The 27,144-nt window shown below is 46.5% G+C and overlaps 1 protein-coding gene across 2 annotated transcripts in view; it reads left to right on the forward strand.

Annotated features, from left to right (window-relative positions):
• Positions 1 to 3,370: 3,370 nt before the first annotated feature.
• The window catches only part of LOC144260406 (ras-related protein Rab-10-like), a 52,145-nt gene continuing 28,371 nt past the window's right edge, over positions 3,371 to 27,144 (forward strand). For both annotated transcript variants that reach the window (XM_077809025.1, XM_077809026.1), the window contains exons 1-3: positions 3,371 to 3,712; positions 21,196 to 21,256; positions 22,750 to 22,888. In XM_077809025.1, the coding sequence (XP_077665151.1) occupies positions 3,565 to 3,712; positions 21,196 to 21,256; positions 22,750 to 22,888 (348 nt within the window). In that variant the 5' untranslated portion in view covers positions 3,371 to 3,564. The remainder of the gene's footprint in view (positions 3,713 to 21,195; positions 21,257 to 22,749; positions 22,889 to 27,144) is intronic.

Below are 27,144 nucleotides of genomic sequence, written 5' to 3' on the forward strand. Positions count from 1 at the left end.
CCTCAAGGTTCCAACACTGTAATTCTTCTGAAAAAGAACACCATATAAAATACATTGAGTCAAGACCAGTTTGAATTACAAATCACTGCCTCTTACTAATCAGAACCCAGTATTTCTGAAGTATACTTTCGCAGAAAGAAAGACTATTATTGACTGCTCCATATTTCAGAATGGTGAGGATTACCAACTAGCTAGTGAGGATGCTAGTCTTTATCCCAGTGGGATGTCCAGCTATCATTGGTCTGTTATCCCTAAAAATATATCCATACATTATATTGTTATCCCCATTTCACAGGAGGATAAACTGAGTCAGTAGTTAAGTGATTTGGCCAAGGGCAGATAAAACATCAGTGGCAGAACCATGACTGGCGCTCTTGAGCTCCTGGATTTTCTGATAGTCCTGTGTTGAGAACCCTAAACTATACTTCACACATGTGACATCTAAGGTGCCTAATTACGTTCATTCTTCAGGGTTATATACTTTGTTTCACTATATTTGATAAAAACAACAAGGAGTCCGGTGGTACCTTAAAGACTAACAGATTTATCTGAGCATAAGCTTTCGTGGGTAGAAACCTCACTTCTTCAGATGCATGGATTGAAAGTTACAAATGCAGACATAAATATGCTGACACATGAAGAGAAGGGAGTTACCTCACAAGTGGAGAACCAGTGTTGACAGGGCCAATTCGATCAGGGTGGATGTAGTCGATTCCCAACAATAGATGAGGAGGTGTCAATTCCAGGAGAAGCAAAGCTGCTTCTGTAATGAGCCAGCCACTCCCAGTACCTATTGAAGCCCAAATTAATGGTGTTAAATTTGCAAATGAATTTTAGTTCTGCTGTTTCTCTTTGAAATCTGTTTCTGAAGTTTTTTTGTTCAAACATAGCTACTTTCAAATCTGCTATAGAATGTCCAGGAAGATTGAATTGTTCTCCCACTGGCTTTTGTGTGTTACCATTCCTGATGTCCAATTTGTGTCCATTTATTCTTTTACGTAGGGACTGTCCGGTTTGGCCAATGTACATGGAAGAGGGGCATTGCTGGCACATGATGGCATATATAACATTAGTAGACATGCAGGTGAATGAGCCTCTGATGGTGTGGCTGATGTGGTTGGGTCCTCTGATGGTGTCACTAGAGTAGATATGGGGACAGAGTAGGCAATGAGGTTTGTTACAGGGATTCGTTCCTGGGTTAGTGTTTCTGTGGTGTGGTGTGTAGTTGTTGGTATTTGCTTCAGTTTGGGAGTTGTCTGTAAGCGAGGACTGGCCTGTCTCTCAAGGTCTGTAAGAGTGAGGGATCGTTTTCCAGGAAAGGTTGTAGATCGTTGATAATGTGCTGGAGGGGTTTTAGCTGGGGGCTGTAGGTGATGGCCAGTGGTGTTCTGTTATTTTCCTTGTGGGGCCTGTCCTGTGGTAGGTGATTTCTGGGTACCCGTCTCGCTCTGTCAATCTGTTTCCTCACTTCCCTATAATCTTGTTATAGATTAAGTTGGCTCTAACACAAGGACAAAAAATAAAACTAACCAATTTATTTGAGCATAAGCTTTCGTGAGCTACAGCTCACTTCATCGGATGCATACTGTGGAAAGTGTAGAAGATCTTTTTATACACACAAAGCATGAAAAAATACCTCCCCCCACCCTACTCTCCTGCTGGTAATAGCTTATCTAAAGTTGATTATCATACACATTGTAAGGAGAATGATCACTTTCGATAAGCTATTATCAGCAGGAGAGTGGGGTGGGAAGAGGTATTTTTGCATGCTTTTTGTGTGTATATAATATCTTCTACACTTTCCACAGCATGCATCCGATGAAGTGAGCTGTAGCTCACAAAAGCTTATGCTCAAATAAATTGGTTAGTCTCTAAGGTGCCACAAGTACTCCATTTCTTTCTCCTTACAATGTGTATGATAATCAAGTTGGGCCATTTCCAGCACAAATCCAGGTTTTCTCACCCCCCACCCCCCCCCCCCCACACACACAAACCCACTCTCCTGCTGGTAATTGCTTATCTAAAGTGACCACTCTCCTTACAATGTGTATGATAATCAAGGTGGGCCATTTCCAGCACAAATCCAGGGTTTAACAAGATCGTGGGGGGGAGGGAGGAAAAAACAAGGTGTTTGTCTCTGTCTGAGGGATTGAAGCAAATTCGGTTGTATCCTAGGGCTTGGCTGTAGACAATGGATTGTGTGATGTGTCCTGGATGGAAGCTGGAGACATGCAGGTAAGTATAGCGGTCAGTAGGTTTCTGGTATAGGGTGGTGTTTATGTGACCATCACTTATTTGCCACCAGACTCCTTGTTGTTTTTGTGGATACAGACTAACACGGCTAACCCCTTATATTTGACGAGTTAAGCAGCAAAAGGGGAAGATCAGCAGATCTTCTTGCTCTGACACTGTTTATAAGGATAGCTATGTCAGAAGGGAATGGACCATGGATGAGATTTATCTAGTGTATACAATGGGTCTGCTTGTGTATACAGGATGTTCTTTTACTCCCCTTAATGTTGTTGTTGATTTTGTTTTGCTGCTGTAGTAAGCAGTACTGGAAAAGACAGGATTTTATCTATAGCATATGAACCCTGCATTAAAGCATCTTGTGCCCTGCTGAGGAAGAACAAATGAGCTGAATGGGTGCCAAAATGGACTTTCTGAGATAAGTTCCTGTTAGGGTTTCACCACAGAGCCTTCTTCTTTCGAAACCACCTCAAATGATCGAGCCTTTACTTCCCCTCTAGCAATAAGCATTACAAATTACTCAAACGATTAACCCTTTGTGTGGAGCAACTACTTTTCCATCTGACCTTTACACAAAAGCCAGTTGGCTTTGCGTGACATTGTACACTCGGCACTTGAAGGGTGGTGCAGCCGTCCCACTGCTCATTTCTGAGCGTGAGGACAGAAACACTTCCGTGCCTTTTATGTAGGAACCTCCCAGCGCAGGGACTGGGGCTGGGCGCCAGGGTTTGCCAAGGGGAAGAAAAGTCAAATAGGGGCTAATGGAGGAAGCGGGCACAGACAGAGCCCTGACGCTGCCCTCGGAGCGCTCAGCCAGACAGAGCTGGAGCTCGCTCACTGGCGGGCAGACAGACAGACAGAGCCCCGCCACTCCCAGAAGCTCACGCAGACAGAGCCCTACCCCCCGAAGCAGACAGATAGACAGACACAGCCCCACTCCCAGAAGCTCACACAGGCAGACAAAGCCCCGCCCCCGAAAACTCACACAATCTTTTCACAGCCCGACCACGCCCAGGCGCTCGCACGGACAGGCAGAGCCCCACCCCGAGAAGCGGGGACAGACGGACAGACACAGCCCCGCCACCCCGAGACGCGCACACACGCAGCCGGGCGGCGGGAAGCGCCTGGCGCGGGCGCCTGTTTTGCAAGGCCGGAGAGTCCCGGAGCAGCTGGGGCCGCAAGCGGCGAAGGCGGGTCCCTCCTGCCTGTCCGTGAAGCTCGGAAGGACCCGCCCGCGGTGCCCCGGGGCACCGGCCGGGTGTTGCCGCCGCTCGCCCCTTTCCGGGACCACATGACGTGCCCCCGGGACGGGACATGGCTGGGCGCTCCGCGGGGAAGCCGCTGCTGGTGAAAATAGTGATGGCCGGGGAGTCCTGCGTGGGGAAAACCTCCATCGTGAGGAGGTACACGGAGCCCAGCCCGGCCGGGCCGCCCCCCGCCGCCTCTTACATCGCCACCGTCGGTGAGTGACACGGAGCCAGCGCCTGGGTCCCGGCAGCCCACACTGATACGCCCCCGCATTCACACCCTCACCGACTGCCCTACGCCCCCTGCTTTCACACCCCGACACACACTTCTATACACTGCCCTACGCCCCCTGCAGTGACACCCCGACACACACTTCTATACACTGCCCTACGCCCCCTGCAGTCACACCCCGACACACACTTCTATACACTGCCCTATGCCCCCAGCAGTCACACCCCGACACACACATCTATACACTGCCCTATGCCCCCAGCAGTCACACCCCGACACACACTTCTATACACTGCCCTACGCCCCCAGCAGTCACACCCCGACACACACTTCTATACACTGCCCTATGCCCCCAGCAGTCACACCCCGACACACACTTCCATACACTGCCCTACGCCCCCAGCAGTCACACCCCGACACACACTTCTATACACTGCCCTACGCCCCCAGCAGTCACACCCCGACACACACTTCCATACACTGCCCTACGCCCCCAGCAGTCACACCCCGACACACACTTCTATACACTGCCCTACGCCCCCAGCAGTCACACCCCGACACACACATCTATACACTGCCCTATGCCCCCTGCAGTCACACCCCGACACACACTTCTATACACTGCCCTACACCCCCAGCAGTCACACCCCGAGTCACACATCTATACACTGCCCTACGCCCCCTGCAGTCACACCCCGACACACACATCTATACACTGCCCTACGCCCCCTGCAGTCACACCCCGACACACACATCTATACACTGCCCTACGCCCCCTGCAGTCACACCCCGACACACACATCTATACACTGCCCTACGCCCCCTGCAGTCACACCCCGACACACACATCTATACACTGCCCTACGCCCCCAGCAGTCACACCCCGAGTCACACATCTATACACTGCCCTATGCCCCCTGCATTCACACCCCGACACACACATCTATACACAGCCCTACGCCCCCAGCAGTCACACCCCGACACACACATCTATACACTGCCCTACGCCCCCTGCAGTCACACCCCGACACACACTTCTATACACTGCCCTACGCCCCCAGCAGTCACACCCCGACACACACTTCTATACACTGCCCTACGCCCCCAGCAGTCACACCCCGAGTCACACATCTATACACTGCCCTACGCCCCCTGCATTCACACCCCGACACACACATCTATACACTGCCCTACGCCCCCTGCAGTCACACCCCGACACACACTTCTATACACTGCCCTATGCCCCCTGCAGTCACACCCCGACACACACTTCTATACACTGCCCTACGCCCCCAGCAGTCACACCCCGAGTCACACATCTATACACTGCCCTACGCCCCCAGCAGTCACACCCCGACACACACATCTATACACTGCCCTACGCCCGCAGCAGTCACACCCCGACACACACTTCTATACACTGCCCTACGCCCCCAGCAGTCACACCCCGAGTCACACATCTATACACTGCCCTATGCCCCCTGCATTCACACCCCGACACACACATCTATACACAGCCCTACGCCCCCAGCAGTCACACCCCGATACACACATCTATGCACTGCCCTACGCCCCCTGCAGTCACACCCTCACCGACTGCCCTACGCCCCCTGCTTTCACACCCCGACACACACTTCTATACACTGCCCTACGCCCCCTGCAGTCACACCCCGACACACACATCTATACACTGCCCTACGCCCCCTGCAGTCACACCCCGACACACACATCTATACACTGCCCTACGCCCCCAGCAGTCACACCCCGACACACACATCTATACACTGCCCTACGCCCCCAGCAGTCACACCCCGACACACACTTCTATACACTGCCCTACGCCCCCAGCAGTCACACCCCGAGTCACACATCTATGCACTGCCCTATGCCCCCTGCATTCACACCCCGACACACACATCTATACACTGCCCTACGCCCCCTGCAGTCACACCCCGACACACACATCTATACACTGCCCTATGCCCCCTGCAGTCACACCCCGAGTCACACATCTATACACTGCCCTACGCCCCCAGCAGTCACACCCCGACACACACATCTATACACTGCCCTACGCCCCCAGCAGTCACACCCCGAGTCACACATCTATACACTGCCCTACGCCCCCAGCAGTCACACCCCGAGTCACACATCTATACACTGCCCTACGCCCCCTGCAGTCACACCCCGACACACACTGCTATACACTGCCCTACGCCCCCTGCAGTCACACCCCGACACACACTTCTATACACTGCTCTGTGCCCCCTGCAGTCACACCCCGACACACACTTCTATACACTGCCCTACGTCCCCTGCAGTCACACCCCGAGTCACACATCTATACACTGCCCTATGCCCCCTGCATTCACACCCCGACACACACATCTATACACAGCCCTACGCCCCCAGCAGTCACACCCCGACACACACATCTATACACTGCCCTACGCCCCCTGCAGTCACACCCCGACACACACTTCTATACACTGCCCTACGCCCCCAGCAGTCACACCCCGACACACACTTCTATACACTGCCCTACGCCCCCAGCAGTCACACCCCGAGTCACACATCTATACACTGCCCTACGCCCCCTGCATTCACACCCCGACACACACATCTATACACTGCCCTACGCCCCCTGCAGTCACACCCCGACACACACTTCTATACACTGCCCTACGCCCCCTGCAGTCACACCCCGACACACACTTCTATACACTGCCCTACGCCCCCAGCAGTCACACCCCGAGTCACACATCTATACACTGCCCTACGCCCCCAGCAGTCACACCCCGACACACACATCTATACACTGCCCTACGCCCGCAGCAGTCACACCCCGACACACACTTCTATACACTGCCCTACGCCCCCAGCAGTCACACCCCGAGTCACACATCTATACACTGCCCTATGCCCCCTGCATTCACACCCCGACACACACATCTATACACAGCCCTACGCCCCCAGCAGTCACACCCCGATACACACATCTATGCACTGCCCTACGCCCCCTGCAGTCACACCCTCACCGACTGCCCTACGCCCCCTGCTTTCACACCCCGACACACACTTCTATACACTGCCCTACGCCCCCTGCAGTCACACCCCGACACACACATCTATACACTGCCCTACGCCCCCTGCAGTCACACCCCGACACACACTTCTATACACTGCCCTATGCCCCCTGCATTCACACCCCGACACACACATCTATACACTGCCCTACGCCCCCTGCAGTCACACCCCGACACACACATCTATACACTGCCCTACGCCCCCAGCAGTCACACCCCGACACACACATCTATACACTGCCCTACGCCCCCAGCAGTCACACCCCGACACACACTTCTATACACTGCCCTACGCCCCCAGCAGTCACACCCCGACACACACTTCTATACACTGCCCTACGCCCCCAGCAGTCACACCCCGAGTCACACATCTATACACTGCCCTACGCCCCCTGCATTCACACCCCGACACACACATCTATACACTGCCCTACGCCCCCTGCAGTCACACCACGACACACACATCTATACACTGCCCTACGCCCCCAGCAGTCACACCCCGACACACACATCTATACACTGCCCTACGCCCCCTGCAGTCACACCCCGACACACACATCTATACACTGCCCTACGCCCCCAGCAGTCACACCCCGACACACACTTCTATACACTGCCCTACGCCCCCAGCAGTCACACCCCGACGCACACATCTATACACTGCCCTACGCCCCCAGCAGTCACACCCCGACGCACACATCTATACACTGCCCTACGCCCCCAGCAGTCACACCCCGAGTCACACATCTATACACTGCCCTACGCCCCCTGCAGTCACACCCCGAGTCACACATCTATACACTGCCCTACGCCCCCAGCAGTCACACCCCGACACACACTTCTATACACTGCCCTACGCCCCCAGCAGTCACACCCCGACACACACTTCTATACACTGCCCTACGCCCCCAGCAGTCACACCCCGACGCACACATCTATACACTGCCCTACGCCCCCTGCAGTCACACCCCGAGTCACACATCTATACACTGCCCTACGCCCCCAGCAGTCACACCCCGACACACACTTCTATACACTGCCCTACGCCCCCAGCAGTCACACCCCGACACACACTTCTATACACTGCCCTACGCCCCCAGCAGTCACACCCCGAGTCACACATCTATACACTGCCCTACGCCCCCAGCAGTCACACCCCGAGTCACACATCTATACACTGCCCTATGCCCCCTGCATTCACACCCCGACACACACATCTATACACAGCCCTACGCCCCCAGCAGTCACACCCCGATACACACATCTATGCACTGCCCTACGCCCCCTGCAGTCACACCCTCACCGACTGCCCTACGCCCCCTGCTTTCACACCCCGACACACACTTCTATACACTGCCCTACGCCCCCTGCAGTCACACCCCGACACACACATCTATACACTGCCCTACGCCCCCTGCAGTCACACCCCGACACACACATCTATACACTGCCCTACGCCCCCAGCAGTCACACCCCGACACACACTTCTATACACTGCCCTACGCCCCCAGCAGTCACACCCCGAGTCACACATCTATACACTGCCCTATGCCCCCTGCATTCACACCCCGGCACACACATCTATACACTGCCCTACGCCCCCTGCAGTCACACCCCGACACACACATCTATACACTGCCCTATGCCCCCTGCAGTCACACCCCGAGTCACACATCTATACACTGCCCTACGCCCCCAGCAGTCACACCCCGACACACACATCTATACACTGCCCTACGCCCCCAGCAGTCACACCCCGAGTCACACATCTATACACTGCCCTACGCCCCCAGCAGTCACACCCCGAGTCACACATCTATACACTGCCCTACGCCCCCTGCAGTCACACCCCGACACACACTGCTATACACTGCCCTACGCCCCCTGCAGTCACACCCCGACACACACTTCTATACACTGCTCTGTGCCCCCTGCAGTCACACCCCGACACACACTTCTATACACTGCCCTACGCCCCCTGCAGTCACACCCCGAGTCACACATCTATACACTGCCCTATGCCCCCTGCATTCACACCCCGACACACACATCTATACACAGCCCTACGCCCCCAGCAGTCACACCCCGACACACACATCTATACACTGCCCTACGCCCCCTGCAGTCACACCCCGACACACACTTCTATACACTGCCCTACGCCCCCAGCAGTCACACCCCGACACACACTTCTATACACTGCCCTACGCCCCCAGCAGTCACACCCCGACACACACATCTATACACTGCCCTACGCCCCCTGCATTCACACCCCGACACACACATCTATACACTGCCCTACGCCCCCTGCAGTCACACCCCGACACACACTTCTATACACTGCCCTACGCCCCCTGCAGTCACACCCCGACACACACATCTATACACTGCCCTACGCCCCCAGCAGTCACACCCCGAGTCACACATCTATACACTGCCCTACGCCCCCAGCAGTCACACCCCGACACACACATCTATACACTGCCCTACGCCCGCAGCAGTCACACCCTGACACACACTTCTATACACTGCCCTACGCCCCCAGCAGTCACACCCCGAGTCACACATCTATACACTGCCCTATGCCCCCTGCATTCACACCCCGACACACACATCTATACACAGCCCTATGCCCCCTGCATTCACACCCCGACACACACATCTATACACTGCCCTACGCCCCCTGCAGTCACACCCCGACACACACTTCTATACACTGCCCTACGCCCCCAGCAGTCACACCCCGAGTCACACATCTATACACTGCCCTACGCCCCCTGCAGTCACACCCCGAGTCACACATCTATACACTGCCCTACACTCGCTGCAGTCACACTCTGATACACACATCTATACACTGCCCTGCGCCCCCTGCAGTCACACCCCGAGTCACACATCTATACACTGCCCTATGCCCCCAGCAGTCACACCCCCACAGGCTGACACCTGAATTCATACCCCGACACACTTTATTCACACCCTGACAGGCTGACACCCACACATTCACACCCTGACACACAGATATTCACACCTTGGCAGACTGTCTCTCACACTCTTTCACACTGCACAAATATTTATTTGTATCTTCAAGACCGATTTTTATTCATTTGCAGTCTTCACTAAATTAGACATTTAAACACTGATGGTGAGGACCTAAATAGGGGGAAATGCATGGTTCTGTCTTTCCACTCCAAATCTTCCTCATACCAGCTGTCATGTGTTGGCATTAATTAAGATGATATCTGTGACGTCCTCCTGTTGGCCTTAAAATTATTATTTATTTATTTAAAAAATGTTATTGCATTAGTGCCTAGAGAATTTAAATAAGGACTTGTTTACACTTACCAGAGGATCCATGAATGGTGATCGATGCATCTGCGGTTGATTTAGCAGATCTAGTGAACAGCCGCTAATTCAACTGCAGATCACTCTCCCGTCAACTCATGTACTACACCAGATCGAGAAGAGTAGGGGGAGTCAATGGGAGAGGCATAAGTAGATCTAAGCTATTCACTTAACTCAAATTATGTAGCTTAGGTCTTGGCTACGCTACAGGGGAAATTCAATCTAAGTCAAGGCCCCATTGCGCTAGGTACCATACACACACGCAGAAAATGATACTCCCTGCTCCAAAGAAGTTACAATCTAAAATAAAATGTGTAGTTCCTTCACCTTTAATGATAGGTACAAAGTTAAAATCCTTTCCATTTATTTTACTGACCTTGTAGGTAATGATTTGTCAGGCATAGTGTCTCCAAGAGAATCTCTTCTTCCATAGGTGTGGATGGCTGTGTTTGTAATTGCCTTATTTCATGTGCTGTTTAGTGGAAACTTATAGAAAAAGTGTGCAGAGAAACCTGCATGTTCCAGCAGCTCTGCATATGCCCTGGACCAGCAGTTCTCAAACTTTAGCGGATCCCCTTTTCATTTTAAAACTTTCAGGGACCTCCAAGCCCCCCAGCTCAGCCCTATGACCACTCCATCTCTTCCTCTAAGGCCCCACCCCCACCTCTTTCCGACCCTGCTCCACCTCTGCACCTCTTCTTCCTTGCCTCTCCCCCCTCCCACCCCCCGAGCATGCTCCGTCCCCGTTCCTCTCTTTCCCTCCCAGTGCCTCCTGCATGCCCCTGAACAGTTGTTCCTCAGCATGCAGGAGGGAGGGGGAGGAGTTGATCAGCAAGGCTGGAGGCCCGGGACATGATTCTGCCCCCTCCCCAAGTGTCCTGTCCCTGCTCCTCCCCATCACTCCCAGTGCCTCCTGCATGCCGGGGAACAGCTGTTCTCCAGCATGCAGGAGGCACTGGGAGGGAGAGAGAGGAGTTGATCAGTGGGACTGGCAGCCCCAAACATGATTCCTCCCCCGAGCGCATCCCGTCCCCGCTCCTCACCCTACCTTCCAGCGCCTCCTGCATGCTGCTGAACAGCTGTTCCCCGGCATGCAGGAGGCACTGGGAGGGAGGGGGAGAAGTTGATCAGCAGGGCCGGCAGACCCACTGGGGTATTCTCGGTCTGTGGACCCCAGTTTGAGAAATGCTGCCCTAGACCATCCCTGACCGGTGTTCTTATTGAAAGCCTCATACAGTTATTACCCTTATTAGGAATGTTGATGAGTACCTTTCTCCTCCATTGATATTGATTTAAATATGAATATTTATTGGTTTAAATATGAATACTTAATGTAAGTGAGGATGTCAGAATCTGGCCCTATGAGAGTTGGGTGAATTTGGCCCAGTTTCTAACTCCCTTACTTAAGTTGAGTAGTATCCTACTCTGCAAGTCATTCCATTGAAACCTATACGAATAAGGATAGCAGAGCCTATCAGAAAGGGAGGTGTCGGATAGCGAAATTGACCTTTGAAACCTGTAATAATGATGGAACGTACATCATTCCTGTGGGATACCTGTGAAAGGGAATGTCTGCTTTCATGATGATACCTAATATTGGAAGTGCACTCATGCCCCTCAGACTTTTTTCTCAAACAGATGGAATTTCTGGTACTCTACCTCTGTTCACTCAAGAATCAAAAGCTACTGTGTATCACAAAACTGATCATATTAAGAGTGTATTTTCAAAAGTCAAGTCTTATGTGGTTTTCAAAAACTTTTAAGAAAGTTTTATGTCCCATTCATGCTTTAAGCAAATTATCCAAATCTGAATAATGATTATTTGCATCTGGTTTCAAAATCCCAGGCAGCTCAATTTTGTGGTATACATTGGCCCTAGATTTTTAAAATCAGTGGGCTGCGCTGGTGATAAGTGCCAGACTAACAGTATTGGCAGTGGAAGCCTCCTGTCCAGAAAAGTGCAATGCAGGAAGCAACAGTTTAAATTTCTGCAGCAGCTTCCCAATTTGGCCTCAACTGTATCCTGGAGGGACAGTTTCCAGGGATGATAGAGCAGTTCAGACTTTGTCCATCTAGTCTTCTGTCTCTTTACTGAGTCTACCAACAAGAGTAATAATTTTGATCTGAACATATGTCTGGTACAGTCTTGACTGAGAGCTTTCCTTTGTTGCAGCGCATTGCACACTCATCTGAAGGCCATGAATGGCTATTAATCATTACCTATCTGTCTGGAATTTCAACTGGAAGTGAAGTAAAAGGCCCGTACCAGTACTCTCAGATATTTAGTCCCTTAGGAATTTGAGTTTTTGATGGGATTGTGTGTCATCAGCTTACCTTTATTCAGAGATAAAGATAGTAGTCACAGAAGAAAAAAGATGGGAGGGGAGCTGTTGAGGGTCGCTTTTTTTGTCACGGCAACTAGCATTCCATGTTGCTGCAAGTAAGCCTGGTAAGACTCCAAAAAAAAGTGTCTTGTAGCTGTTGTTAATAGACTCTACTTGTTGAAACTTTCTAAAATTATATATTTTAGAAAATGAAAACATGCTTTCACGGTAAATTTTCATTGAAAGCATTTTATGCAGCACTTAAACGCTCAAGGATGGTTGCCCTTCCTTGTTAGAAAAAAAGGAGAACTTGTGGCACCTTAGAGACTAACAAATTTATTTGAGCATAAGCTTTCGTGAGCTGCAGCTCACTTAGGATATAGATATTCAGGCCTGTCTGTAAAGGCCTATATGCTAAGAATTTAGGTGTATTCTTATCACTTTGCTAGTTATAGAGGAAGAAAAGAAAGAATCAAAATCACTGTCTGCTGGTGTAAGGGCCTTCTCTTACTGTCAGGTTTCAGAGTAACAGCCATGTTAGTCTGTATTCGCAAAATGAAAAGGAGTACTTGTGGCACCTTAGAGACTAACCAATTTATTTGAGCATAAGCTTTCGTGAGGCCCTGTTCTTAAGCTAAGGCCTTTGGCTAAGCGGCAGAGGCAGCCATAAGCTGGGAAGCCAACGGTCACATCCTCACATTCCAAACTCGTCACATTGACAGAAGGCAATCTGGGGCTGTTAGAAAGGTGATCTGATCTATCACCTCCAGAGAAAGGGAAGAGCCTAGAGGGTGTAAAAGGGTTTTTGATAGTTTTCTGTTCAGTAAGAAGAAAAGGAGTACTTGTGGCACCTTAGAGACTAACCAATTTGTGCCACAAGTACTCCTTTTCTTTTTGCAAATACAGACTAACACGGGTGTTACTCTGAAACCTGTTCAGTAAGGACTCCCTTATCAATAGCTGGGATGTGAAATCCTCATTTCTGTGTTGTTCTATCATTGTAGTCCCCATTTCCCTATTGTTTGTATAATCACTGTCTGGTTCTGTGATTGTTTCTGTCTGCTGTATAATTAAGTTTGCTGGGTGTAAACTAATTAAAGTGGTGGGATATAATTGGTTAAATGCATGTTACAATATGTTAGGATTGGTTAGTTAAATTTCAGTAAAATGATTGGTTAAGGTATAGCTAAGCAGAACTCAAGTTTTACTATATAGTCTGCAGTCAATCAGGAAGTAAGCAGGGGGAATGGGAACAGGGAATGGGGGTGGGGAAATTGGAATCATGTTTTGCTAAGGGGGGGGAAACGGGAACAGGGACAGAGGCAAGGTTCTGTGGTGTCAGAACTGGGAAGGGGAACACTAAGGAAGGAAACTGGAATCATGCTTGCTGGAAGTTCACCGCAATAAACACTGAACTGTTTGCACCTTTGGACTTCGCGTATTGTTGCTCTCTGTTCATGCGAGAAGGACTAGGGAAGTAAGCGGGTGAAGGAATAAGCCCCCTAACATTCCTCCTCTTCAGTTATACAGTTTGGGTGAATTATAAGCAGTTTTATAATTAAACTTAGACGGATCATAAGGCAGATGCATCATATTGAAAATAGCACACTATAAAGAATAACTTTTTATTTAAACAATGGCACAGGATAGAAAGCCATAGGGAAAGCCTATGAACAAAAAAAAATCTTGTGTACAAGTGAACATGAAGCTTCTGCACAGTACTTATTTATTATAGGTATGAAATAAGTTGTTATCCTAGGTATTGTCTTCTTGACGGTGCTATGTGCTTCTATGTGGGAAAACATTTGTGGAGATCTTGGTTCTAAAAAGGTGAAGCTTCCACTTATTTGGGGAAGGGAAAGAACAGAAGGGAAGGAACAGACAATTGTACTTTGAATTTCTGTTCAAAGGGATGCATTCAAGTTCCACTTTTTTGGGGAAGGGAAGTAGCAGACAGTTGAATGCGTCCCTTTGAACAGAAATTCAAAATACAAGTTCCACTTTTTGGGGGTAGGGAAGGAGCAGAAAATTGTATTTTGAATTTCTGTTCAAAGGGACACATTCAAGAGTGTGTGCATGTCTGTAACCTTTTTTGTCCTCGTTTTGTTACGTGTAAATTACAGAAATCTAAAACTGAAATCTCCTTTCAGACAGGAGTTTGTTTTTCTCTAGGTTTGCAAATTGGTTTATATGATTGTGACACAGAAACTCCCTGGGAGCTGCCACCTGATGTGCCAAGCTTTCCTGCCCAGTCAGCTTAGGACTTCAGTGCCCTGCCTGGTTTGAGCCAGACCCACTAGCCTGCTCCAAACCCAGACCCAGGCCTGAACCATGTCCCCTAACAGCTGTAGGCTTAACTGAAAGCAGCTTACAGAAGTGTTCCTGTCCTTGACAGGGGTCCAAACCCTGAATAAATCCGTTTTACCCTGTGCAAAGCTGTCTTACTGAGTCCCTTGCTTGTGGAGATCATCAACACCTCTCTTAGAGAGTCTATTGCTTTGAAGGAAGCAATAATGCAACCTTTGCTCAAAAAGATGTTTCTTGATGCTGACACTCTTGCTAATTACTGATCAGTAACAAATCTTCACTTCTTGGATAAGACTGTGGAGAAGCTTGTAGTGGAACAACTCTCACATTATCTAGGTGCCACTAACCTCCGTGACCCATGTCAATCTGGGTATATAGACCTGACTTTGTCACAGAGTCAGTGATCTCCTCCTGGCAGTAGATGATGATGAGGTGTTCGTGCTGGTGGTATTAGATCTGTCAGCTGCCTTCGATACCACTGATCATGGTATGTTGGTGACTCATCTGCATAATCTGACAGGAGTGGATAGGGCTGCTCTTCAGTGGCTTTGCTCTTTTCTTTCAGAGAGGTCTTAGTGGATAGTTGTGGGCTATTGCTTCTCCTCTCAGCTCTCAAATGTGAGGTCTCGCAGGATGCCATTCTGTCATCCCTCCTGTTCATATATGGGTCATTTAGGAGGGTTAGTAAGGAGGGATGGGGTGCAGTGTCATCACTATGCTGTTAGATTAACTGTAGGTCTGGCTAGTCTGATCTGGACAGTGCGGTTCAATGCCTCAGCCAATGTCTAGTTGAGATGAGGGCACGGATGAGACCAGGCTAGCTGAACCTCACCCAGATAAGACCGATGATGGGTTGGGAAAAGCCTCTGGAAGAGATGGAAGAGGTAACATCACCCCCTTTGACTGAAGGAATAATCTGCCTTTAGTTACTAGTGTTGCAATTTAGGGGTGACTTTAGACTCCCAGCTGCTGTTTGACAATCATATTACATCCATCCAAATGCATCTGATGAAGTGAGCTGTAGCTCACGAAAGCTTATGCTCAAATAAATTTGTTAGTCTCTAAGGTGCCACAAATCCTCCTTTTCATATTACAGCAGTGACCCAGTCAGCTTTTTGGCTAGGAAGTTACGACCTTTTCTTTCAGATGCAGAGTTGCCACTGTTTTACCCTTGCTTTTGTTACGTGAGGATTAGCATACTGTAATGTGATGCATGAGATTACACCTTAAATTTAAAACCATTTGAAGACTAAAGATTGTGCAGAATGTATCTGATCGCTTATTGAGTGGGGCACTGGTTGCCCGTTGGTCTTTAGCTATGGCCTATGAAGCCGTTAATAGCCTTGGACCTGTCTACCTGAGGGATTGCCTCTCTCCGCATGCCATACTGCCACAGCTGTGGTCAGTAGAGGTGTTCAGGCTGGATCCCCCTCTTTATAAGAGAGCAGGATAGTTGGGGGGCATTCTCTGTGAAGATTCTCTGGAACTTGCTTCCTCTCTTGACCTGAAATAGCCTGAATTTGGTGACTTTCTGGGCATGCTGTAAAAGGCACCTGGTAGAGAGGGGTTTTGGAAAGGGCTGAGAGTATGCTTCCTAGATGCTGAAGGGTGTGTGTGTGGGTGGTTGGCTGGCTGAGTTTCTGTGGAACTGATTATTTTAAAGCTGATGAGTTTTAATTGAGTTGTATTTATTGTATACTTAATTATGTTAGTTCTCCTGGAACCTTGAATAGGCATCTTATTATTTAAATATAAAGAAAGAATGAATCATAAATACTGGGTTTTATCACATTCTAGGTTTTATATGATGAATCCAAAGAAGAAAATACAAGCTCCTGTTTTCAAATAACTTTTATCTCTGGGCTGGTGATCAACGTTGGTTTTGTTATGTTGATCACATTATATAATACATTGGCCTAAAACCATCTGAAATATGTGAGCTATCTTTGGCACTATATTTTTCATTTTTCTTGTCTTTTCAATTTGCTAAGTTTGCTTGAAACTTCATATAAAGACATGAACAATTCATGCATGCAGTACATATTGACTTCTGTTGTTCGCTAACGTTCATTGACCTTTTTAGGTCAATACATTTAAGTTGACTTAAGAAGTCAATATGCCTTATTTTAATTTAGATTACATTTTGGTCTGATTCAGCAGTCTCTAGTTCCTTTTTTATATGTAAAATCTCTCGTCAATTTATTATTTAAAATATATTTCAAATAAGAACTGTTTTACTGTAGGGCTGGAATTGCCTTGCTGGGTTATAATTTTTTTAAAGTATTCCCAACTCAGTGTTTTGAAAGTGACCTTCCAAACCTCCACCACATATCATGTCCCTGTCAAGTGCTGTAACATCTGCGGTAGAAAGCTAAACAAACAAACCAAATTCTATAAGTGGTTCTTTGAAATGCAGTTTTCTTCAATTTTGTAGATTGCCTGATTGGCGCATATAAGCCTGATTGGAGCATATAAGCATGTTTGGGTAAAATTATATTTCCAGCCACCTTTACTAATTTCTTCAGGAAAGTTTCACATAAAATTTACTACAGCTACCAATTGTATTATTTCTTTTTTCCCTTCCATTAAAGTTTTAGTGAGAATTTTCATCAGCTGAAGGGCATGACCCACATGATAATTTAAACTTCTCCACCCAAATAGCCACCCCCCACACCAACTTTTAGTACTAAGTAGAATCTTGCATCTGAAGGCTTATCCTGCAGTCTGCTATAAGATGCATTTAGAGTTAAAAGAAGGGAGATTTTCTGGTATTTTGCCATTTTATTGCACTTTTGTGAAAGTTTGCCTTTGATAGAGTTAGGCAGCAAGGTTCAAGTAGGAATCAAAATGATGATTCTAACATCAAATTGTTGATTTTTCCAAGAACTTGCATTGGAACATTTAGATTGTATGTAAAGCACAGAAGCAGAAGAATAGTGGTACTTTTATCTTTACGCTGTCAAATATTTTATCTGGTTAAAACCATAAGAAAAAAAACAAAAGCTTCCTAACATTGTTAATCTTTCTGACCTACAAAATGAAAGTTCCTTATTGATATATCATCAGCCCTTTGATAAACTGGGTTATTTTTCTATCCTCTTGCAGCACAGTAAATTGATAACAGAATCATCAAACATTAATCTGAAAGGAAGGGCTTTTGAAAAAACATGTCTTTGTGTTTGTCAGGCAATAATTGAAATTCAGCAAACTTTCCATTGTTGGGGGTGTGACTAGCATTCTCTTATAAACCACCTCTGCAGGGGACCAGATTGGTGGGAAAATGTGATGGTAGTCCTCCATGCTCTGCCCATAAAATAAGCTTCACATACATGACATACTGTTCACAATAGAGTGTGCAGATGTTCAAATATAACTGTGGAGTGGAGTCTGATTACTCCCATGGGCTCTGCTGGGCTCGGCTTCCCCTCAATGAAGCTCTTGCGTCCTGCTGAGCTTCTTGATATTGGCTCCCCCTTGAGCAACGTCATGTACCACCAGGCTCTGCCGTGTTTCTTTAGCTTGGCTTCTTGATTTGGGAAGGGGGGGGAAGTCGTGGTGTCTCTCAGTCCCACTTGCATGTGGTGTCAACCTGAGCTGTCACTCACAGTAGCTAGTATATATCTTAACAGTAATAAGATTGGATCTGATGAAGTGAGCTGTAGCTCACGAAAGCTTATGCTCAAATAAATTGGTTAGTCTCTAAGGTGCCACAAGTACTCCTTTTCTTTAGCCAGACTAACATGGCTGTTACTGTTGCCGGCACCCAGTGCCAAGAGGCTAAACAACAGCTGAAGTTGGTTCGTTACCCGGTGTGCTACACCCAATAATCACAACGGGGTGGAGAAGCAGAAAAGTTTATTTGAAGCTTCAAATAGATACCGGGAGATTTGAATCTCAAATCCTGTACACAGAGCAGGAAGTTACACAGGCTTTTATACATCCTTTTTCCCAGCATACTTATCCAATAGCAAGCTGCCCCAAGTATCCATATAGCCAGCCAATCCAGTTCCCAGCTAGTTCCCTGGTTCTCTGTATCATTTATTAAACTATACATAAAGCTGCTTTATTCAGCATTGTTCTTCCATATCTGCCCTGTGTGGCCTTGGTTAGTTTCAGGCAGTCTGACTCTGCAACATATTGTTAGGTTTCAGAGTAACAGCGGTGTTAGTCTGTATTCGCAAAAAGAAAAGGAGTACTTGTGGCACCTTAGAGACTAACCAATTTATTTGAGCATGAGCTTTCGTGAGCTACAGCTCACTTCATCAGATGTATACCGTGGAAACTGCAGCAGACTTTATATATACACAGAGAATATGAAACAATACCTCCTCCCACCCCACTGTCCTGCTGGTAATAGCTTATCTAAAGTAATCTCGTTGCAGATTCTCAGCATAACTGCTGTGTGTGCCTCCAGGCGGGGGGGCCAAGGACACTTGGGCCTAGTACGCAGAGCTGCTGCGAGTGCTTCCAGGCGGGGGGGGCAAGGACACCTGGGCCTAGTGCGAGGGGGCTTCATTGACACTCGTGGTCTTCCATCCCCTCGAGTTACCTAGTGGCCATGCCCCAGTGTCCCCAACACTAACATGGCTGTTACTCTGAAACCTATCTTAACAATGAGATCTTCTCTCTCCTTTCTTTTATGGTTTAGTGAGCAGTGAGTTAACCGCATTGACGTAAAGTATTATCATTGATATCTGTGTTAGTACCCATTGAGATGAATGGTACAGATCACATTTCTCGGAGCTATGGATTCAGGTTCTGCAAATGTAGGTAGATGTCACTGCATCATTTACACTTGGGTCATATTTTTGAAGTTACCTTAGCAACCATAACAACTAGAGGCTTGTTTTTGTTTTTAAATGAGTGCTGCCGGAGCAAAAGGGTGGCACGGCAGGAGGAGCACGGCTGGAGGGGAAAAAAAGGAGGGGCGGCCCTGAGTCCTCCGGCCCATGGAGGAGCAGGGGCACCCGTGCAGCCAGCGGCCTGAAAGAAGCGGCACTTTCCCCTTCAAAGCCGGCTGGAGAGAAGCGGTGCTTTGAAGGGGAGAGCGCCGCTTCTCTCCGGCCGCTGGCTGCACGGCTGCCCCTGCTCCTCCTGAGTCCTCCAGCCCGTGCTCGCAGGGCCGCATTCCGAAAGGGGCTTTAGAGCTGCAGGCCAGGGCTCTGGGGCCCCCTTAGCCCAGGGCCCTGAAGCCCCTAAAGCCCCTGCGTTCCGGGTGGCCCTGCCTGCCGGGGGGTGGGGGGGCTTCTCAGTTTTATTAAGCTAATGCAGCTGAGCTCATGTGCCTGAAATACATACCCTTTTGCCCATTAAGGTATTCTCCTAGTTGACTTGTAATGAATGAACAGAATGAAGAGGTTTCTCAGTGGATATTACATTTTGAGACCGAACACGGCTGCTACTCTGAAACCTGTCATTTAAAATGCTTTCTTTAAAATTTCACTGCTAAAGTCATTGAAAAAGTTGTGTAACTGCAGGGAATTATACAATCTTTTTATTTTGGACCTTCATGCTTCAGTAGATAGCAGACTCCAGTGTGATGTTTGGAGTTTCATTTTTATTGGATTGTAAACTCCTCAAGGCAAAAAATACATTCTCCCGTACATCTGTCTGGCACCTATTTTGGGTGCTATTGTGATACTATAGGTAATGAAAAACTGGATAAGTTATAAACAAAAACATCCTTAAAGAAAACAATATAATGGCTGCAGAGGCATTACTATACTGCAATATGACTATGTCCAAAATATGTTTCAGTACCAAAACATTTTGGATTTTGAGGCATAGACTTTTAGATGGAAGGGTAGTATAGAGGTATGGTCTTTACTTGAACTTGAATGCATGTCCACTTATCTTTGTACCTAATGAATTCATTTAATTCATTTCTAGTCCTGTTGATTTAATCCTGGACACTTCTTTTCAGTAATGTTGCAGTAAAGTCTAAAGAATGGCATAGGGCGATCAAATGCCATGTAAGCATTTGTCACTAAACCTCCATGCAGCACTGCAGCACTATTATTATGGGACTGATTCCCTTAGCAGAAATTGCCAATACTGTGACAGTTTTGTGCATGGGCCATCAAACAGCTGTCATGTCACTTGCCAGCTAATGCTGGTTTGTAGCTATACTTTCCGAGTTGACCATGCATGAGTGATTGAGTATAGAACTTTGACCAATTTGATAGTTAATTTCAGTATAATTACTGATGTATATCAAGAAGAAATCTTATAGTTCTTTTTTCCTTATCTCTGTTTTGTGTATATACAATTAGTGGTTTGTTATGATTTTTGGTTGATTGGTGTGCTTCCATTTCTCTACATCCCTAAAATAACTCTTATTTACAGTCTCCATACGAAATAAATGTTATTTCAAGACATGTAACAGATTTTCTTGTTTCTTTTAGGCATTGATTTTAAAGTAAAAACAATAACATTTAATGATACAACAGTGAAACTTCAAATATGGTAAGTTATAATTTGTCCCACAGATGAAAGCCAACTAAATTATAGAACTGTACACTGTACAAAATCTTGTCCAGCTTTGGTGATTTGTCTTCCTACAGTGTAGTGATCATATTAAAACTTTCATTAGGGTGAGGAGGCCATGTTTAGAACTACTATAGTACATGTTTTTTAAAAAACAGTTATCTTAGAAACATTTAACATTGTTATTGTAGAATATGGATAAAATGTAAACCTATATTGCATATTTGGAAGCTTTCCATACTAAATATAAGCAACTTTATTAAAATGTTAAATTTAAAAGAAAAAGTCAGGAGATTTGGATTTAAATATTTCATTATCCTACAAACATGTATTCATAGGGCCAGGTTTAGAATTTTGAATGAAGACTAGCAAGGTGACTCTTTGGGCATCATAATCTTATTTTTACATTAAAGGGGGAGTTTGGGGATTGCGGCTGTGGTGGAGCCCAGTTATTTGTACTGAGTTCTGTATATATTTCCCTATTTTTGAGTTGCCAGCCACTAGATCTCCAATGGCTAAAGGGTTTGGATGCATTCTGGGGAGGTTTTTTTAGTCCTTGTCTACATTTAGGGTAAGATTCTTTACTGCTTATCTGAATTGCGAACACAGAACTCACAGCCCAATAGGAGGAGGGGCTATGGTGGCTTTTGAGCTACTTATGCATTCACTTGATCCTGGGCTGCCCTGTAATCTCTATCATAATCTAGACAGCTCTGGAGGCCTGTCTAAATTACAGCTGCCTCCCCAGGATGCTATATGGGCCATAGTGCTGCCTGGAATCTCTGCAGCACTGCATATCATGGCCCCAGCACCATCTTAAACCTCCCACCCCAGCCTACCCCCAACATTCTCCCTTCGCCACGTCTTACAAAGGGGTGCTCAGAAAACTACATTACATGTGTCTTCTGAAGTGCCTGTGCTGGGGAAATTGTCCCCCAGCCTGATCCAATCATTTTAGAGCAGCTTTACACCACTTTACCCAGCGCAAAGGGGCAAGGGCAGGAGAGAAAACCTCACCAATGGGGTTTTAGCTCTTGTTTTCGCTATCCTAATCTAACCACACTGGTGCTGAAATGCTGCCCTTCTGCAGCTTACCCAAAGTACGCTTCTGTAGTTGAAGTCTTAGTTTATTTCAATGCAAACATTCTATACCAAGGGTTGTACAAATGCGGTTACATACGTTTAATTACACTGTGATTTAAAATTTTAATGGAGACAAAACCTATTTTTTGTCTTTCTTTCAATTATTTAAGTATAGGCTCTAGAATAGTCAGCAATATTAACATAAATGCTCAAAATAGTTTGCCAGCTCTTTCCCTGCAAAATGGCACGTATTCTACCACTTTTTCCCCCTCCTCTCTCAAAAAAACAGCTCAAAATTGGGGCTGTATTGTTTAAGTTGCACTGAAAAAACACATCCATACTCTTTCAATGTATGCAGTACGAAGTGATTCCTTTCTGGTGTATTTCAGGGATACTGCTGGTCAGGAACAATTCCATACAATTAGTACTAGTTATTTTCGTGGAGCACATGGCTTTGTTCTGGTTTATGACATCACAAACTCAGACAGTTTTCAAGGTATAACAAGCTGGATGAAAGATATACTCGAGGTAAGAATACCTAACTACAGTTGATATTAAAGTAACTAACATCTTTATTTCCCGAGCTACTGAACTTAATATGTTTTAATAAATATACGAAAATTGTTATTACAACTCCGGTTAAATACTTCTTGCCTGAGTTTATTCCATTCTGGCCTTGCTTGCAGTATACCATTGTTGTAATAGATTCATAGTACTTAGAGATGAAAAAACCAAGTAGGACATCCAGACCATCTGTTTATCAATGCCAAATTGTTTTCTCCAATTTTCTTCCCCTTCCCCCTCAAACACTCCCTCCCTCCCTCCCCCTCCCCCCCCCCCCCCCCCCGGTCTTTTGTCAAGTCTGGTTTTAAATATTTCAAGTTATGGGGCTTCCATCACCAAAGGGAAGTCTCCAATATCTAATTAGCTTTGTATCAGGAAGATCACCCCATTGTTCCTAGTTAGTCCTAGTTACCTCATCCCAGGTATCAGACTAAACAGTTCCTCTCCATTTTTCTTGATTATGCCTTTTTTGGTGTATATTATGTTCCCTTTGGATACTTATTCAAACTATTCATATTTATCTCGTTTAATCTTTCCTCATAAAGTTCTAGCTCCTTACATTAGATTGACAGTGAAAAACAAAAATATTCCATTTAAAATATTTTCTAGGAACGTGAACAGGGTGATTGTTGTTGCAAATCAGCCTAGAAACAGCCAATTAGTGAGTCTCATAATTGAAAAACAGGAATAATAAACACTTAATCCAACTCTAGTATGCTGTCAATTTATGGAGTGTCGGGTAAAATATATTGGGCCATTCATTGTAAAATATGTATTTTTAAGCAATAACTGTTAAAACACAGGGCATTTTTGTGAGAATTAATTACTGACTGGGAGAAGAGTTCCCTCCTGTGCCAGGGCAGTAGCCCAAACAAGTCATTAATCCCCAGTAAATGCTTAGTGCCAAGGAGGTTGTTGCTACCGTAAGTTAAAAATGTGCTGGAGTGTGCAGGCAAAACCAAAGTGCAGATTTCATTACATGTATAATGCAATTACTTTGTACTTATCAAATGAATTGTTAGAGAGCTCCTGTGTTGCATGTTAGCCAGCCAAATTGGAGTGTTGAGACAATTAAAACATCCACCTTACAATTTTATTTATTTTATTTTATTTATATTCACATAATACAGATTTTAAAAGCACCTATGTATTACTCTATGCCCTTTTTACAAATATTAAAAATCACAATCCATGTAAATTATCATATCAGTAACTTGGCCTCAATCAAAACTAACCAATCAGTATATTAATATATCACATTATAAGTGATATTGTGTTTGTACTCCAATTATACTAACAGTGTACTAAGTATGTATCTTCTTTAGTACAGAATTTATTATTACTGTTCAAGTGAGTTCAAGACATACAAGAACTTTAATATTTAGACTATTCTAACATTCAGATCTAAAGGTAACTTAATACTCTACAGTACATGCAAAGCTGTAGAGAGAGATTCTCAAGGAAAACTACCAAAAATTTAATTTAGAAAGTCACTACATGTTCAATACAGATGGGGCTACATCAGAACTGTTGAGCAGTGGTTCTCAAACTAGGGCCGCTGTTTGTTCAGGAAAAGCCCCTGGTGGGCCAGGCCAGTTTGTTTACCTGCCGCGTCCGCAGGTTCGGCCGATCACGGCTCCCACTGGCCGCGGTTCACCTCTCCAGGCCAACGGGGGCTGCAGGATGGGCGGCTAGCATATCCCTTGGCCTGCCCCGCTTCTTGCTGAGGTGGAGTAATTATATCAACGGGAGAGTGCTCTCCCCTTGGCATAGCATGTCTTCACCAGACGCCCTATAGTGGTGCAGCTGCATCAGTGTGCTGATGTATCACTGTAGTGTTGACTTGCCCAGACTCTGTGCTGCAGGGAGGTGCCTATCTCTCTATGCAATCCACAACCAGGAACCCCCTTTTCTGGAGCCAGGTGGCTTAGGTCCTAACTCATTCTTGCAAGAATGAATTAGGCACCTGCCTAACTCCACACAAAGTGGCTGCTGAGAGGAAAAGAAGGACCCCTCTCATAGCATTTTTCCAAATGGTGAGGGTACTCACCTGGAATGTGCGAGTCCTCTGGTTTGAGTACTTCCACACTCTGGTGGGGAGGAGGGATTTGAAGAGGGATCTGCCGCCTCTCAGGTGAGTGTCCTAACCACTGGCCTATTAAGTGATTCTCACTCTTTTTCTGGCCTGATTACTATTTAATTATTCCATTGTTTAATTTTTTGGAGGGTGAGGTGATTCTTTGGAACATCCAGGCTTAACTGACTCATTTTAGATAAGAAAAGGAGGTGTTTGTGTCACCACCAGCATCCTGCTGCAGATGAGAGGGAGCTCATGCTAGGGTCTTTGCATACCATTTTAAAAAAATGTCAAGGAACAGTTCTGGAAATAACTTGGAAGTAATGGAGCAATTCAACCCTGCTCCACTAAAAGGTTGTGTGCATTAGTTAGTTTTAGCATGCGTACAGCTCTTTTATAAACAGTAATTAAGGCTACGTCTACCCTGTGAGCTAGGGGTATGATTCCCCTGCTCATGCACACATACTCGGCTAGTTCTCACAGAGCTGGCCTGAGTGTAAATAGCAGCCTAGCTGTGGTCACACAGGCACCAGCAGTAGAGGCACGGCTCAGCCTAAGCCAAGCACATGCCCCTACTTTCAGGTGAGTTTGTATTTGGCATAGCTCAGCCATGCCTCCGCTACTGATGGCATCATGGCTACTCTGCTGTTTATACCTGTGCTAGCTCAATGAGAAGTAGTGTGAGTATGTGTACACGAGCAGGGCAGTCACACCACTAGCCACTAGCTTCTGTTGTAAACATAGCCTAGTTGTCCCAGCACCTCTGTGATGTAATCTTTCTGTAAAATGGGAAAAATTAAAACAGATAGAATGAAGGCCTGTCTTTCAAAAGGCTAGTCACACAAAAGCATGTGCAAAATGTATGCACATTTGCATGCTTAATTTGCATGTGCGACTGCATATGAAAATCGGTATTCTCATGCAGAAATGACTAGGTGTGTGTTTAACTGGTTGTGGATGCAAATTAGGTGCCTAAAACTTTTGAAAATTGAGCAGTAGATGAATTAATTAGGTTCACAGAAGGAATATATGTCAGGGCTGGGTTTATAGAACATAGTAATCCTTTTCACGAAGTCTCATGCTTACTTTGGTGCATAGTCTTGTCTCCTAAACCACCCTGATTTGTGTTACTGAGCTGCTCTCCCTTGTGGTTATATTGTAATGACTGTGGAACTGATGAGTTGGCTCTAAGGAAATTGTGAGTAGAGTTGGTTGGGGATTTTTAAACAAACCGTTTTCTTGCCAAAAAATGACGGTTTGTTGAAACGGAAACTGTTCTCAAACCAGGGATGGTTTCAGTGAATCTCCTGATTTGAATTATGTTTGGATAAAAAAAAGTTTTGAAATTGTTGAGACTTTTTTTTTAACAGAAAGTTTCACTTCTTAGAGTCAAAACAACTTTGATTTTGAAATTTTAGTAAATTTAGATTAAAGAAAAGTTTTAAAAGGTTTTAAAAAATAAAAAAGTTCAAAATCTAAATGAAATGTTCTTCAAGTAGTGTCCCTACAGGTGCTCCACTCTAGGTGTGTGAGTGCCCCCCTGCACCTTTGATTGGAGATTTCTCATAGCAGTGTCCATTCAGCCTGCACATGCATGTTAGTCAGTCTTGTGCCACAGGCTGTTGTTATATAGCATTGTGCGGGCAAACCGCCATCAGTTCCTTCTCAACTGCCTCAGCCTGAGATGGAGCTATGGCAGTTGTCCTTGAAAGAACGTGCCCATGGCTTGCCAGATTGAGAACCTACCACTAATACATTGAGGTCACTGGTATCTCGAGCTTCACTAGCTCTTCAGTCAGGTACTTCTGAGGCTGCTGGTTTCTCAGGTGCAAGAGTACAGCTAGACCTCAAGGTGGCAAAGCCATGGGCCTGGAGAGATCATCGGTATTGTTATCAGACTGGGGTGGCAAGAAGAGCTCTACCTCTGTACCAAAAAAGCCCACTCAGGCACTGATCGTGCTTCCCTCGGACTGCACAAGACCTCTGGTACCGTCAGTGACTGTGCTCCCCTCCGAATGCCCAGAGCCTACGTATTGATAACCCTCATGGTACCACAGGAGTTCCAGTTTCCCCTGGATCTGGCTGTATTTGAGACACCCGATTCTCCACTACTCAGCTCCGAGATACTGTCAGTACCGAGAAC

The sequence above is a fragment of the Eretmochelys imbricata genome, chromosome 2 (assembly GCF_965152235.1).
Source record: "Eretmochelys imbricata isolate rEreImb1 chromosome 2, rEreImb1.hap1, whole genome shotgun sequence".
NCBI lineage: Eukaryota > Metazoa > Chordata > Testudines > Cheloniidae > Eretmochelys > Eretmochelys imbricata.